The sequence below is a fragment of the Oncorhynchus nerka genome, linkage group LG7, assembly GCF_034236695.1.
Source record: "Oncorhynchus nerka isolate Pitt River linkage group LG7, Oner_Uvic_2.0, whole genome shotgun sequence".
NCBI lineage: Eukaryota > Metazoa > Chordata > Actinopteri > Salmoniformes > Salmonidae > Oncorhynchus > Oncorhynchus nerka.
Genome location: NC_088402.1, coordinates 28,995,199 through 29,012,231, shown reverse-complemented (window position 1 = coordinate 29,012,231; position 17,033 = coordinate 28,995,199). Strand labels below are relative to the sequence as shown.

General features: G+C 45.6%; 1 protein-coding gene across 5 annotated transcripts in view; it reads left to right on the top strand.

The window, feature by feature from the left end:
* Positions 1-17,033, top strand: part of LOC115131418 (glucocorticoid-induced transcript 1 protein-like) — a 39,941-nt gene that overhangs the window by 12,053 nt on the left and 10,855 nt on the right. For 3 of the 5 annotated variants that reach the window (XM_065020386.1, XM_029663135.2, XM_065020385.1), the window contains 2 exons: positions 7,325-7,473; positions 10,275-10,364. In XM_065020386.1, coding sequence (XP_064876458.1) covers positions 7,325-7,473; positions 10,275-10,364 — 239 coding nt within the window. The remainder of the gene's footprint in view (positions 1-7,324; positions 7,474-10,274; positions 10,365-17,033) is intronic. The other 2 variants (XM_065020387.1, XM_065020388.1) reach the window with 2 other exon arrangements.

Below are 17,033 nucleotides of genomic sequence, written 5' to 3'. Positions count from 1 at the left end.
AATCGATTCTCACATAGGTATTCCTCTTGTCCAGATGGGTTAGGTCAGTGTACAGTGTGGTTGCGATTGCGTCGTCTGTGGACCTATTTGGGCGGTAAGCAAATTGGAGTGGGTCTAGGGTGTCAGGTAGGGGGGAGGTGATATGGTCCTTGACTAGTCTCTCAAAGCACTTCATGATGACGGAAATGAGTGCGACGGGGCGGTAGTCATTTAGCTTAGCTTTCTTGGGAACAGGGACAATGGTGGCCCTCTTGAAGCATGTGGGAACAGCAGACTGAGATAAGGATTGATTGAATATGTCCGTAAACACACCAGCCAGCTGGTCTGCGTATGCTCTGAGGACGCGGCTGGGGATGCCGTCTGGGCCTGCAGCCTTGTGAGGGTTAACACGTTTAAATGTTTTACTCACGTTGGCTACAGTGAAGGAGAGTCCGCAGGTTTTGGTTGCGGGCCGTGTCAGTGGCACTGTATTGTCCTCAAAGTGGGCAAAAAAGTTATTTTGTCTGTCTGGGAGCAAGACATCCTGGTCTGTGACGGGGCTGGTTTTCTTTTTGTAATTCGTGATTGACTGTAGACCCTGCCACATACCTCTTGTGTCTAAGCCGTTGAATTGCGACGCTACTTTGTCTCTATACTGACGCTTAGCTTGTTTGATTGCCTTGCAGAGGGAATAGCTACACTGTTTGTATTCGGTCATGTTTCCGGTCACCTTGCCCTGGTTAAAAGCAGTGGTTCGCGCTTTCAGTTTTACGCGAATGCTGCCATCAATCCACGGTTTCTAGTTTGGGAATGTTTTAATTGTTGCTATGGGTACGACATCGTCAATGCACTTTCTAATGAACTCGCTCACCAAATCAGCGTATTCGTCAATGTGGTTGTTGGAATCAATGCGGAACATATCCCAATCCACGTGATCGAAGCAGTCTTGAAGTGTGGAATCAGATTGGTTGGACCAGCGTTGAACAGACCTGAGCGCCGGAGCTTCTTGTTTTAGTTTCTGTTTGTAGGCAGGGATCAACAAAATGGAGTCGTGGTCAGCTTTTCTGAAAGTAGGGCGGGGGAGGGCCTTATATGCGTAGCGGAAGTTAGAACAACAATGATCCTTAGTTTTACCAGCCCTGGTTGCGCAATCGATATGCAGATACAATTTAGGCAGTCTTGTTTTCAGATTAGCCTTGTTAAAATCCCCAGCTACAATGAATGCAGCCTCAGGATATGTGGTTTCCAGTTTGCATAGAGTCAAATAAAGTTTGTTCAGGGCCATTGATGTGTCTGCTTGGGGGATAATATATACGGCTGTGATTATAATCGAAGAGAATTCATTTGGTAGATAATGCGGTCGACATTTGATTGTGAGGAATTCTAAATCAGGTGAACAGAAGGACTTGAGTTCCTGTATGTTGTTATGATCACACCACATCTCGTTAATCATAAGGCATATCCCCCCGCCCCTTTTCTTACCAGAAATATGTTTGTTTATGTCTTCGCGATGCGTGAAGAAACCAGCTGGCTGTACCGACTCCGTTAGCGTCTTTTGAGTGAGCCATGTTTCCGTGAAGCAAAGAACGTTACAGTCTCTGATGTCTCTCTGGAATGCTACTCTTGCTCGGATTTCATCAACCTTGTTGTCAAGAGACTGGACATTGGCGAGAAGTATGCTAGGAAGTGGTGCGCGATGTGCCCGTCTCCGGAGCCTGACCAGAAGACCGCTTTGTTTGCCTCTTTTACGACGTCGTTGTTTTGGGTTGCCGGCTGGGATCCGATCCGTTGTCCTGGGTGGAAGGCAGAACACAGGATCCGCTTTGCGAAAGTCATATTCCTGGTCGTAATGATGGTGAGTTGACGTTGCTCTTATATTCAGTAGTTCCTCCCGACTGTATGTAATGAAACCTAAGATTACCTGGGGTACCAATGTAAGAAATAACACTTAAAAAATACTGAATACTTTCCTAGGAACGCGAAGCGAGGCGGCCATCTCTGTCGGCGCCGGAAGTTTTTTGGCAACACAACAAAATACCAACATTTACTCAATACTTCCTAGTTATGAGAAACTTCAGCGTAGGTCAAGTCCTCCATAAATCAGAGGTGTTATTGTGCACTTCACCAGTCTGTTTCATGTCATACTGGAATGTTGGTTTTAGAAACCTGGCCTGTTTGGTCAACTTTGCTAAAGGCCTATATATACGCTAGCTAGCATCATGTGAGTTGAAAGTTTTTGAATATTCTAGTCCCTTACAAGGCCACAGGGTTAGGATGGTGTAAATATTGCTGTTTCTATCACACATACACACACCAACCAGAGTGTTGCTAGAACAAACACACAGCCCTTGACCCAGATCCTCAGGTCCCAGGGAGCCTGGAAAGAGCCTTGGGGGTGTGTGTGAGGTATTTTTATCAGGTGTAGGGTTGCCTCATCATGAAGGCTTGGCCGTGAGGAAGGATGGGCTGGGCTGCTCCAAGGGTAACCAAGTCAATCTGCAGTCTCTGACCACAACACTGTGACATTGTTGTTTCAGTCTGCATCCTCACATATTGCCTCTAAAAAATATATTGTGGGGATTCTAAAAAATTGCTTCTGACTGTACAGAATGTGGTGGATTGGCATAGTAATCTGATCTGTTTTTTAATAGATTATAAGCGCAAAAGTAATGTACTGGGTCAGACAGCAGACCTATCAGCTTGCTGCCAGCTCTTACCAAACTTTTTGAAAAAATTGTGTTTGACTAAATACAATGCTATTTCTCTGTAAACAAATGAACAACAGACTTTCAGCATGCTTACAGAGAAGTGCACTCACCGTGTACTGCACTGACACAAATGACTGATGATTGGTTGAAAGAAATTGATTATAAGAAGAATGTGGGAGCTGTACTGTTAGATTTCTGTGCAGCCTTTGAAATTATTGACCATAACCTGTTATTGAGAAAACGTACAGTACCAGTCAGACCTTTGTACACACATCCAGGGTTTATTTTGTACTATTTTCTACATTATAGAATAATTGTGAAGACATCAAAACTATGAAATAACACATATGGAATCGTATAGTAACCAAAAAAGTGTTAAACAAATCCAAATATATTATATATTTGAGATTCTTCATGACAGCTTTGCACACTTAGCATTCTCTCAACCAGCGTCATGAGGTAGTCACCTGGAATGAGTTTCAATTAACAGGTGTGCCTTGTTAAAAGTGAATTTGTGGAATTTCTTTCCTTAATGAGCCAATCAGTTGTGTTGTGACATGTTAGGGGTGGTATACAGAAGACGGTCCTATTTGGTAAAATAACAAGTCCATATTATGGCAAGAACAACTCACATAAGCAAAGAGAAACGACAGTCCATCATTACTTTAAGATATGAAGGTTGGTCAATCCAGATAATGTCAAGAACTTTGAAAGTTTATTTTTGTGCATTTGCAAAAACCATCAAGCGCTATGATGAAACTGGCTCTCATGAGGACTGCCACAGGAAAGGAAGACCCAGAGTTACCTCTGCTGCAGAGAATACATTCATTAGATTTGACTGTCTCTCATGAGGACCACCACAGGAAAAGAAGACCTAGAGTTACCTCTGCTGCAGAGAATAAGTTCATTAGAGTTGACTGCATCTCAGATTGCAGCCCAAATAAATGCTTCACAGAGTTCAAGTAACAGACACATCTCAACATCAACTATTCAGAAGAGACTGTGTGAATCAGGCCTTCATGGTCGAATTGCTGCAAAGAAACCACTATTAAAGCACACTTGCCTAGTTAAATAAAGGTGAAAAAAATTCAAAATAAGAAGACGCTTGCTTGGGCCAAGAAACACGAGCAATGGACATTAGACCGGTGGAAATCTGTCCTTTGGTCTGATGAGCCCAAATGTGTGACTTTTGGTTCCAAACGCTGTGTATTTGTGAGATGCAGAGTAGGTGAACGGAGGATCTCCGCATGTGTGGTTCCCACCATGAAGCATGGAGGAAGAGGTGTGATGGTTTTGGGAGGCTTTGTTGGTGACACTGTCTGTGATTTATATAGCATTCAAGGCACACTTAACCAGCATGGCTACCACAGCATTCTGCAGCGATAAGCCATCCCATCTGGTTTGCGCTTAGTGGGACTGTCATTTGTTTTTAAACAGGACAATGACCCAACACACCTCCAGGCTGTGTAAGGGCTATTTGACCAATAAGGAGACTGAAGGAGTGCTGCATCAGATGACCTGGCCTCCAAAATCACCCGACCTCATCCCAATTGAGATGGTTTGGGATGAGTTGGACCGCAGAGTGAAGAAATAGCAGCCAACAAGTGCTCAGCATATGTGGGAACTCCTTCAAGAATGTTGGAAAATAATTCCAGGTGAAGCTGGTTGAGAGAGTGCCAAGATTGTGCAAAGCTGTCATCAAGGTAAAGGGTGGCTACTTTGAAGAACCTCAAAACCCTTGCATGAGTAGGTGGTGTCCAAACTTTTGACTGGTACTGTATGTGGCTTTTCAACCTCTGACATATCGTGGATTCAGAGCTATCTATCTAATAGAACTCAGATTGTTTTCTTTAATGGACGCTTCTCTAATGTCAAACATGTTAAGTGTGGTATACCGCAGGGCAGCTCTCAAAGCTTTCTACTCTTTTCTATTTTTACCAATGACCTGCCACTGGCATTAAACAAAGCATGTGTGTCCATGTATGCTGATGATTCATCCATATACGCATTTCGAACCACCACTAATTAAGTCACTGAAACCCTTATCAAAGAGTTGCAGTCAGTTTTGAAATGCTTGGCCAGTAATAAACTGGTTCTGAACATCTCTAAAACTAAGAGCATTATATTTGGTACAAATAATTCCTGAAGTTCTAGATCTCAGTTGAATCTGGTAATGAATAGTGTGGCTGTTGAAAAAGTTGAGGAGACTAAATGACTTGGTGTTACTTTAGATTGTAAACTGTCATTGTCATAAAATATAGATTCAGTAGTTGTAAAAATGGTGAGAGTTCTCTCTGTAATAAAGAGATGCTCTGCTTTTTTGACACCACACTCCACAATGCAAGTCCTGCAGGCTCTAGTTTTATCATAGGTTGATTATTGTCCAGTCATATGGTCAAGTGCTGCAGCTGGCCCAGAACAGAGGGACATGTCTTGTTCTTCGTTGTAATCAGAGGGCTAATATCAATACTATTCATGCCAGTCTCTCTTTTGACTAAGAGTTGAGGAAGACTGACCACATCACTTCTTGTTTTTGTAAGAAACATGAATATGTTGGAAATTCCAAATTGTTTACATAGTGAACTTGCACACAGCACTGACACACACGCTTACCCCATTGGACATTCTACCAGGGTTCTTTTCACACTCCCCAGGGCCAGAACAAATTCAAGGAAACATACAGTATTATACAGGGAAGTCCCTTCCATCTCATGTAGTGCATGTGAAACCTGGTTAAAACAACGCCTCTCCCCCATGTGACCTACTTGTTGTGTGTATGTACTGACATGTATGTGGAACTGATAGATGCACACTACATGTTAATGTTTTTAAGTGTACATTATATATATAAAAGTATTTGGACACCCAAATAAGCTATTTCAGCCACACCCGTTGCTGACATGTGTATAAAATTGAATCTCAATCTCCATAGACAAACCTTTGCAGTGGAATTGCCTTACTGAAGAGCTCAGTGACCTTCAACGTGGCACCGTCATAGGATGCCACCTTTCCAACACGTCAGTTTGTCAAATCTCTGCCCTGCTAGATCTGCCCTGGTCAATTGTAAGGGTTGTTAGTGTGAATTGGAAACGTCTAGGAGCAACAACGGCTCAGCCGTGAAGTGGTAAGCCACACAAGCTCACAGAACAGGACCGAGTGCTGAAGCGCAGCACATAAAAATCGTCTGTCCTCGGTTGCAACACTCACGAGTTCCAAACTGCCTCTGGAAGCTACAAGAACTGTTCGTCGGGAGCTTCATGAAATGGGTTTCCAAGGCCAAGCTGCCGCACACAAGCCTAAGATCACCATGCGCAACGCCAAGCGTTGGTTGGAGTGGTGTAAAGCTCTCGGCCATTGGACTCTGAAACAGTGGAAACTGAAATTCTCTGAAATGATGAATAGCGCTTCACCATCTGGCAGTTCGACGGACGAATCTGGGTTTGGTGGATGCCGGGAGAACGCTACCTGCCCCAATGCCTAGGGCCAACTGTAAAGTTTGGTGGAGGAGGAATAATGGTCTGGGGCTGTTTTTCATGGTTCAGTATAGCCCCTTGTTCCAGTGAAGGGAAATCTTAATGCTACAGCATACAATTACATTTTAGAAGATTCTGTGCATCCAACTTTGTGATAACAGTTTGGTGAAGGCATTTTTCGGTTTCAGCATGACAAAGCCCTCGTGCACAATGCGAGGTTCATACAGGTTTGTTAAGATCGGTGTGGAAAAACTTGACTGACTTGCACAGAGCCCAGACATCAACAGGGTCTCTAACACCTTTGGGATAAATTCAACCTCACTAATGCTTCCATTCAGCCACAAGAGCAAGTCCCAATAGCAATGCCCTAACACCTTCCCAGAAGAGTGGAGGCTGTTATAACCGTAAAGGGGAGACCGACTCCATAATAATGCTCATGATTTTGAGATGTTTGACGAGTAGGTGTCCACATACTTTTGATCATGTAGTGTATGTAAATTGTAAAGTATCTTGTCTGTCATGTTTTTTCTTTTCTTTTTTTTTACCCCTTTTTTCTCCCCAATTTCGTGGTACCCAATTGGTAGTAGTTACAGTCTTGTCTCGTCGCTGCAACTCCCGTACGGGCTCGGGAGAGGTGAAGGTCGAGAGCCATGCATCCTCCGAAACACAACCAAGCCGCACTGCTTCTTGACACAATGCACATCCAACCCGGAAGCCAGCCGCACCGATGTGTCAGAGGAAACGCCGTACACCTGGTGACCTGGTCAGCGTGCACTGCGCCCGTCCCGCCACAGGAGTCGCTAGTGCGCGATGAGACAAGGATATCCCTGCCGGCCAAACCCTCCCTAACCCTGACGACACTGGGCCAATTGTGCGTCGCCCCATGGGCCTCCCGGTTGGAGCCAGCTGCGACAGCCTGGGCTCGAACCCAGAATCTCTGGTGGCACAGCTAGCACTGCGATGCAGTGCCTTAGACCACTGCACCACCTGGGAGGCCACTGTCTGTAATGTTTTATCGTTACGTGTCAGACCCCAGTAAGGCTAGCTGTCGCCATTGGTGTTGTCTAATGGGGATTCTAATAAATCGTTGCCTGTGAGAGCCTCCTTAATTAAAATGTCTCATCCCCCTCCTCTCTTGCACACCCTCTCTCTCTTTCTCTCTAGTAGAGAGGTCCAAGCCCCAGCAGCGTAACACGGGAGCCATCCGGCGGACTTCCTCCCTGGGTACCATCACCGGCCCCTACCTTACCGGCCAGTGGCCTCGTGACCACCACGTGCACTACCCCTCATGCATGAAAGATAAATCCACTCAGGTAGGTGCCTCCCCACTTCCTGTCCCCCTAACCTATCCTTCATGTGTCACGCTTTGTTCAGTCCCCCTACTGAGATGAATGCATGTGGCATTTAATTCAACGACAAAGACCTAACGATATTCCAGCTAGAAGAAACTAGGTTTATTGATAGCTCTGGTTTGCTGATCTGCACAGTTTGATCAGCAAAGCATGCTAGTTTTGAACTAGCATGCTGAGGTGAAAGACAGGAAACTACTACAGATGTAGGATCTTAATGTGACTTATATTGTCACAGCAAAATAATCCAGCAGCAACAGAATTTTAACATTTACTCCATAATGGTTCTTGATGGATGGTTAGGCTATTAGCTGGTCAAAAGTAGGCTACGTTAAAAGTGCAAAACTGTTAATATAACTGTGTGTTAGTGTGAGTTTTCAGTGAATTTATGTAAATGACAAAGCTCATCTGTAGGAACATTCTCAGCAACAAAAGAATGATTTAAAAAAAGTGACCAAAATAAGATCCTACATCTGTAATCAGAAGTGGCTGAGTACTGAGCTGCATCGCTATAAGGAAGTGGGCTCTTTCAAATGACTAGTGGCAGTCAAGTTTGTACAGTACTCAGTCACTGATTCACCTGCACACACAGATATTAGTTAGCCGCTGTTGACCTCTTTCACAGGTCTATACACCCTGTTTCCGTCAGTCACTTTGAGATTTACCAACTACGCATCTGTGGGTCTCTCTAGACTTACAATAGATTAACCAGCCTGACTCTCTGTATTGACCTGCCTGGCCTTCTGTGTTTTGAACAAGTAGGCTCTGGGTGTCACTGCAGCACAAAGGTGTCATTGTGGAGAACATGCGAGCTCCTGTCTGTCTGTGTGACACACGGCTTCTGCTTGTCAGATGAAGTCAACTGTTTGTGCAGAGCCATGTTGCTGCCAGTCCTGCTGCGGCTGGAATTTCCCCCTCTTTCTCTCCTCCTGCTTCTCCTTCTTCCATTCTTCACCTTTTCCTTGTAATTTTCTGTCATTCTCAGCCTTTGGGTCTGTGACCTGGAATGTTCTCCTCCTCCCCCTCTTCTTCCTCCTCTTCCTCGCTCTGTTCTGTACATTGCTGTGACCTGCAACACCCACACCATCCTTCCAAGTTATGACAGACAGGCCCAAACACATAGCACTAAGATTATGCCAAGAGAGAAGAAGTATTTGTGTGTGGAAGATTGATTGTGCAGGCTAGTGAGTGTACTGGGCCAGTAGGTTAGGTTAAACCTATTCCTCAACTGGACTAAAACTCCTTTTAATGGACATTCTGTTTTCTGCGTTGAACAGGATTTTACAGTGTCAGCCCAATATTCTGGATCCCTCAAACTGGTCATTAAAGGGGTAGATTAGGCCTTTAGTTTTTTATTTCTCTTCTCTGGGTCTAGTGTGGGAGCCAGCCTCAGTGAGAGTGAACTAGCAGGGTTATGACACCACAGGAGTCAGAGATGACATCCCATAATGACCTCCTACATCCTGTTTTTACTGCACTGCTCGGCAACCAGGGCCCAATAAGCTCCTCAGGCCACCCAAACGCCACATTGCTAGATCATCCCAGAAACCATATTACTGTGGACTCAACCTGGCAGCCGGTTTACTGTATGAATCAACCCGTCCATTCCACTTTTCCTTCACTTCAGCTCTTTGTCCAGATGCATGGAAACATCTGCCACATCTACACGTAGGGAAGGTGGACCTAACAGGGATCGGTATGTGGTCACACATTGTCCACTGAAAGAGGAGAGGAGATGGTGTGTGTATGTGTGCCCATGCGTGTAACTCAGTTTTTGTGTGTGTGTGCGTGTGTGTGTGTGTGTGTGTGTGTGTGTGTGCTCCCCCTCCTCTTCCCTTAAATAGGAGATGAAAAAGACAATGTTCAAAGCTTTCTCTCTCTGTTTCCTGCTTGGTGATGGTGTTGAGCGGGTTATGGAGGACAACCTTTGAAATGTGAAGTCTCCACAGATTAATAGAATAACTCAACTCACCACTTCACAATATCTACTACCGCTTCTGGCTATAGCACTGGCCTAGCACTTCCATTGGCCCTTACAGTGTACATTCTCGGATGCTCTGATGAAAGCATAACCGCTGAAACGCTTTTCACAATAAAAAGGTGAAATTAGGTGGATGTCTCTGTTTAAAGAGTGGAGTGCCGCTGCTTCCCAATGTTCTTGACCTTGGGATTTAATTTGAAGTGTACATTCTCTCCTCTCTCTCTCTCTGCCCTCTTGAAAGCAGAGACACACAGAGCTAGGACTATCTATATCACAGCACCCACTCTATTTAATCCCAGTCTGATGCCTGCCATGTGTGGAGAGCCCTTCTTCTCTCTTTTTCTCCTGTTTACACTCCTCTCTTCCTCCTCCTTGCCTCCCTCAGCTCCAGGAGCAGGTCAGACCAGGGGTAACCAAGGGGACGAAGCAAGGGCTTCTCTCTGTCCAGTTGACATAATAACTTCGTCATCACAGTAGCTGTACCTAGGCTGTGGCGTTTAGAGACCTCCCCTTGTTCTGATGTCAACTGACACACACAACTCACGGCTAGTTATGCTCCATTTTCGATCTTGTTATACAGGATGTACTCATATCAAGGTTTGCATGTCAAACCTTACACTTTGCAAAGGGCACATCTGAAATGGCAAAGTAGAGCTCTGTTTAGGCTTAGGGCAAAGGCCTTTTATTCCTGACCATAATGATCATGACGATTGACGTGGCTAATGAGGATAAGTGGTTGGTAATTAGGTCATGATATCATCGGTCGTTTCCTTGTTGTGTCCAGACACCTGGATGTTGGAGTGAAGAAGCAGGAGAGAGGAGGAGCACACACCAGCGCTCTGCGTCTTGGGGCAGCGCCGACCAGCTCAAAGAGGTACACACTCACACACCACACTTAAACATGTCACAAGAAACGACAACTTGCAGCACTTTCCTAATGACCGGTGGACCAAGGGGGTTCTCAAATCAACAATGACAACATACTGTACAGTAGGCCTCCCTGTAAAACTGATGGAATATGCTATCCTAGCACACTATGTATCCGTATCATTGCAGTCATCCTCCTTTAATCCAGACATAGATTCTGCCATGTTGAGATGGCTTGAAGTTGACAAGACAATACTAGAATGTTATCAGTGTCTATAGGAAACTGCCTACCACCTGCCATCCGTCTCTCTTTCTCACACGGTACCACCTTCTATATATAACTTCCTGTCTGACCTCAGACTTCCGCATGCTCAGGGCTTGGTCTGTTCTAATGCTGGGTGTCAGAGACAGAGCGTTGCGCCGGGCCGGGCGGTCGTTGTCTTATCATCCCCTCTCAGCTCCACCCTGGTGCTATAATGTCACAGGCAGGGAGGAGGCAGATAACACTATCTATCTCCCTCGTTAACTAACCAGACACATAACCCAACAGGCAATTTATGGACAGGAAAGACAGCCAGGCAGGCCTCGGATTCCTCTTTCATTTTTAACCTCTCTCTTTCTTTCTTTCATTCTTTCTCTCCCCTTTCTGTCTCCATCTCTCTGTTTGTCTCTCTCTGTTGTCTCTCACCGTCCTAGTTTAGCAGCTGGAGAACAGCTAAAATAGTGGTGTTGAGGCATGTTCCTTAGTGCTAGTCGTGGAGCTTGGGGCTGTAGTGGAGCTGCAGTGCAGAAGGGTTGAGTTGAAGTCTCCTTCAGTTAGGGCTATATAACCTCAAGAGATCCCAGTGTTATTAAGCGACTGTAATCCACAGTAATCCTAACCTCATAGACCTCATTATTTACAAACACTTCCTGTCACTTAACTCTTGTTGTGATCTTATTTCCTCAGCGTTATATAGGATGTACTCGCTCCACTTTCAGCCGTGTGTAAAGTGCTGCCCGGGCCAGCTTAATGTCTTACAACTCACACACACCCGCGCACGCACACACACAGCAATGTCGCAGGGACAACATGTTTGTTGACTTGCCATGTCATGCTGCCGGACAACGAACACATTCATACTTTGTCACAGCTGCTGACTGGGTTTTCAGTTAGCTACTGTGCACTACCTGTTTTCAGTTAGCTACTGTGCACTACCTGTTTTCAGTTAGCTACTGTGCGCTACCTGTTTTCAGTTAGCTACTGTGCGCTACCTGTTTTCAGTTAGCTACTGTGCGCTACCTGTTTTCAGTTAGCTACTGTGCGCTACCTGTTTTCAGTTAGCTACTGTGCGCTACCTGTTTTCAGTTAGCTACTGTGCGCTACCTGTTTTCAGTTAGCTATTGTGCTCTACCTGTTTTCAGTTAGCTACTGTGCGCTACCTGTTTTCAGTTAGCTACTGTGCGCTACCTGTTTTCAGTTAGCTACTGTGCGCTACCTGTTTTCAGTTAGCTACTATGCGCTACCTGTTTTCAGTTAGCTACTGTGCAAAATCAAATCAAATCAAATTTTATTTGTCACATACACATGGTTAGCAGATGTTAATGCGAGTGTAGCGAAATGCTTGTGCTTCTAGTTCCGACAATGCAGTGATAACCAACAAGTAATCTAACTAACAATTCCAAAACTACTGTCTTATACTCAGTGTAAGGGGATAAGGAATATGTACATAAGGATATATGAATGAGTGATGGTACAGAGCAGCATACAGTAGATGGTATCGAGTACAGTATATACATATGAGATGAGTATGTAGACAAAGTAAACAAAGTGGCATAGTTAAAGTGGCTAGTGACATAAGAATGCAGTCGATGATCTAGAGTACAGTATATACATATGCATATGAGATGAATAATGTAGGGTAAGTAACATTATATAAGGTAGCATTGTTTAAAGTGGCTAGTGATATATTTACATAATTTCCCATCAATTCCCATTATTAAAGTGGCTGGAGTTGGGTCAGTGTCAATGACAGCGTGTTGGCAGCAGCCACTCAATGTTAGTGGTGGCTGTTTAACAGTCTGATGGCCTTGAGATAGAAGCTGTTTTTCAGTCTCTCGGTCCCAGCTTTGATGCACCTGTACTGACCTCGCCTTCTGGATGATAGCGGGGTGAACAGGCAGTGGTTCGGTGGTTGATGTCCTTGATGATCTTTATGGCCTTCCTGTAACATCGGGTGGTGTAGGTGTCCTGGAGGGCAGGTAGTTTGCCCCGGTGATGCGTTGTGCAGACCTCACTACCCTCTGGAGAGCCTTACGGTTGAGGGCGGAGCAGTTGCCGTACCAGGCGGTGATACAGCCCGCCAGGATGCTCTCGATTGTGCACCTGTAGAAGTTTGTGAGTGCTTTTGGTGACAAGCCGAATTTCTTCAGCCTCCTGAGGTTGAAGAGGCGCTGCTGCGCCTTCTTCACGACGCTGTCAGTGTGAGTGGACCAATTCAGTTTGTCTGTGATGTGTATGCCGAGGAACTTAAAACTTGCTACCCTCTCCACTACTGATCCATCGATGTGGATAGGGGTGTTCCCTCTGCTGTTTCCTGAAGTCCACAATCATCTCCTTAGTTTTGTTGACGTTGAGTGTGAGGTTATTTTCCTGACACCACACTCCGAGGGCCCTCACCTCCTCCCTGTAGGCCGTCTCGTCGTTGTTGGTAATCAAGCCTACCACTGTTGTGTCGTCCGCAAACTTGATGATTGAGTTGGAGGCGTGCATGGCCACGCAGTCGTGGGTGAACAGGGAGTACAGGAGAGGGCTCAGAACGCACCCTTGTGGGGCCCCCGTGTTGAGGATCAGCGGGAGGAGATGTTGTTGCCTACCCTCACCACCTGTGGGCGGCCCGTCAGGAAGTCCAGTACCCAGTTGCACAGGGCGGGGTCGAGACCCAGGGTCTCGAGCTTGATGACGAGCTTGGAGGGTACTATGGTATTGAATGCCGAGCTGTAGTCGATGAACAGCATTCTCACATAGGTATTCCTCTTGTCCAGGTGGGTTAGGGCAGTGTGCAGTGTGGTTGAGATTGCATCGTCTGTGGACCTATTTGGGCGGTAAGCAAATTGGAGTGGGTCTAGGGTGTCAGGTAGGGTGGAGGTGATATGGTCCTTGACTAGTCTCTCAAAGCACTTCATGATGACGGAAGTGAGTGCGACGGGCGGTAGTCGTTTAGCTCAGTTACCTTAGCTTTCTTGGGAACAGGAACAATGGTGGCCCTCTTGAAGCATGTGGGAACAGCAGACTGGTATAGGGATTGATTGAATATGTCCGTAAACACACCGGCCAGCTGGTCTGCGCATGCTCTGAGGGCGCGGCTGGGGATGCCGTCTGGGCCTGCAGCCTTGCGAGGGTTAACACGTTTAAATGTCTTACTCACCTCGGCTGCAGTGAAGGAGAGACCGCATGTTTTCGTTGCAGGCCGTGTCAGTGGCACTGTATTGTCCTCAAAGCGGGCAAAAAGTGATTTAGTCTGCCTGGGAGCAAGACATCCTGGTCCGTGACTGGGCTGGGTTTCTTCTTGTAGTCCGTGATTGACTGTAGACCCTGCCACATGCCTCTTGTGTCTGAGCCATTGAATTGAGATTCCACTTTGTCTCTGTACTGACGCTTAGCTTGTTTAATAGCCTTGCGGAGGGAATAGCTGCATTGTTTATATTCGGACATATTACCAGACACCTTGCCCTGATTAAAAGCAGTGGTTCGCGCTTTCAGTTTCACGCGAATGCTGCCATCAATCCACGGTTTCTGGTTTGGGAATGTTTTTATCGTTGCTATGGGAACGACATCTTCGACGCACGTTCTAATGAACTCGCACACCGAATCAGCGTATTCGTCAATATTTCCATCTGACGCAATACGAAACATGTCCCAGTCCACGTGATGGAAGCAGTCTTGGAGTGTGGAGTCAGCTTGGTCTGACCAGCGTTGGACAGACCTCAGCGTGGGAGCCTCTTGTTTTAGTTTCTGCCTGTAGGCAGGGATCAGCAAAATGGAGTCGTGGTCAGCTTTTCCGAAGGGGGCGGGGCAGGGCCTTATATGCGTCGCGGAAGTTAGAGTAACAATGATCCAAGGTTTTACCACCCCTGGTTGCGCAATCGATATGCTGGTAAAATTTAGGGAGTCTTGTTTTCAGATTAGCTTTGTTAAAATCCCCAGCTACAATGAATGCAGCCTCCGGATAAATGGTTTCCAGTTTGCAAAGAGTTAAATAAAGTTCGTTCAGAGCCATCGATGTGTCTGCTTGGGGGGGATATATACGGCTGTGATTATAATCGAGGAGAATTCTCTTGGAAGATAATGCGGTCTACATTTGATTGTGAGGAATTCTAAATCAGGTGAACAGAAGGATTTGAGTTCCTGTATGTTTCCTTCATCACACCATGTCTCGTTAGTCATGAGGCATACGCCCCCGCCACTCTTCTTACCAGAAAGATGTTTGTTTCTGTCGGCGCGATGCGTGGAGAAACCCGTTGGCTGCACCGCCTCGGATAGCGTCTTCCCAGTAAGCCATGTTTCTGTGAAGCAGAGAACGTTGCAGTCTCTGATGTCCCTCTGGAATGCTACCCTTGCTCGGATTTCGTCAACCTTGTTGTCAAGAGACTGGACATTGGCAAGAAGAATGCTGGGGAGTGGTGCGCGATGTGCCCTTTTTCGGAGTCTGACCAGAACACCGCCTCGTTTCCCTCTTTTTCGGAGTCGTTTCCTTGGGTCGCTGCATGCGATCCATTCCGTTGTCCTGTTTGTAAGGCAGAACACCGGATCCGCGTCGCGGAAAACATATTCTTGGTCGTACTGATGGTGAGTTGGCGCTGATCTTATATTCAGTAGTTCTTCTCGACTGTATGTAATGAAACCTAAGATGACCTGGGGTACTAATGTAAGAAATAACACGTAAAAAAACAAAAAACTGCATAGTTTCCTAGGAACGCGAAGCGAGGCGGCCATCTCAGTCGGCACCGGAAGTGCGCTACCTGTTTTCAGTTAGCTACTGTGCACTACCTGTTTTCAGTTAGCTACTGTGCACTACCTGTTTTCAGTTAGCTACTGTGCTCTACCTGTTTTCAGTTAGCTAATGTGCGCTACCTGTTTTCAGTTAGCTACTGTGCGCTACCTGTTTTCAGTTAGCTACTGTGCGCTACCTGTTTTCAGTTAGCTACTGTGCGCTACCTGTTTTCAGTTAGCTACTGTGCGCTACCTGTTTTCAGTTAGCTACTGTGCGCTACCTGTTTTCAGTTAGCTACTGTGCGCTACCTGTTTTCAGTTAGCTACTGTGCTCTACCTGTTTTCAGTTAGCTACTGTGCGCTACCTGTTTTCAGTTAGCTACTGTGCTCTACCTGTTTTCAGTTAGCTACTGTGCTCTACCTGTTTTCAGTTAGCTACTGTGCGCTACCTGTTTTCAGTTAGCTACTGTGCTCTACCTGTTTTCAGTTAGCTACTGTGCGCTACCTGTTTTCAGTTAGCTACTGTGCGCTACCTGTTTTCAGTTAGCTACTGTGCTCTACCTGTTTTCAGTTAGCTACTGTGCTCTACCTGTTTTCAGTTAGCTACTGTGCGCTACCTGTTTTCAGTTAGCTACTGTGCTCTACCTGTTTTCAGTTAGCTACTGTGCTCTACCTGTTTTCAGTTAGCTACTGTGCTCTACCTGTTTTCAGTTAGCTACTGTGCTCTACCTGTTTTCAGTTAGCTACTGTGCTCTACCTGTTTTCAGTTAGCTACTGTGCGCTACCTGTTTTCAGTTAGCTACTGTGCGCTACCTGTTTTCAGTTAGCTACTGTGCTCTACCTGTTTTCAGTTAGCTACTGTGCGCTACCTGTTTTCAGTTAGCTACTGTGCGCTACCTGTTTTCAGTTAGCTACTGTGCGCTACCTGTTTTCAGTTAGCTACTGTGCTCTACCTGTTTTCAGTTAGCTACTGTGCGCTACCTGTTTTCAGTTAGCTACTGTGCTCTACCTGTTTTCAGTTAGCTACTGTGCGCTACCTGTTTTCAGTTAGCTACTGTGCTCTACCTGTTTTCAGTTAGCTACTGTGCGCTACCTGTTTTCAGTTAGCTACTGTGCTCTACCTGTTTTCAGTTAGCTACTGTGCGCTACCTGTTTTCAGTTAGCTACTGTGCTGGCATAAAGCAGTTGAGCAACATATTTTATAATACATGTTGGCTTTTTTCTTTTCTTTACTGTCTTTATTTTGGACCCAGCCTTATAGGAGAGATTTGGCCTATTATCACCTACTGATTCTTTATATCTGGAAGCTGACTAACTGTTGAATGCACCAGGTTCATGATGGCTAAAGAAAGTGGATCACGTATCAGCCTGTCCATTCAGAAAGAGCCTCCTGTTAGGCTCGGTGTTTGTGTTTTGTTTCTATAGTAAAAAGACTTGGTGGAATGTTTCACAATGTTTCACATTGCATTTACACAAACCATCCTTTATCTTCTTCCACCATAGCATGTCTTGCTGGTGTAAAAGGTGACCTGTGTTGTGCTACTATGGTAAAATGACTGAGTCTACAATGACTTCTGTGTAAAGGCGCAAGGAAAATAACATGTCTGGGCTTGTCCTGGTTGGTAGTGAGATGCTGCATACATAATAAGAATAAGATGGCTACCATGTGGCAACTGTTTATCTGATTTGCCATTAACTGTACTG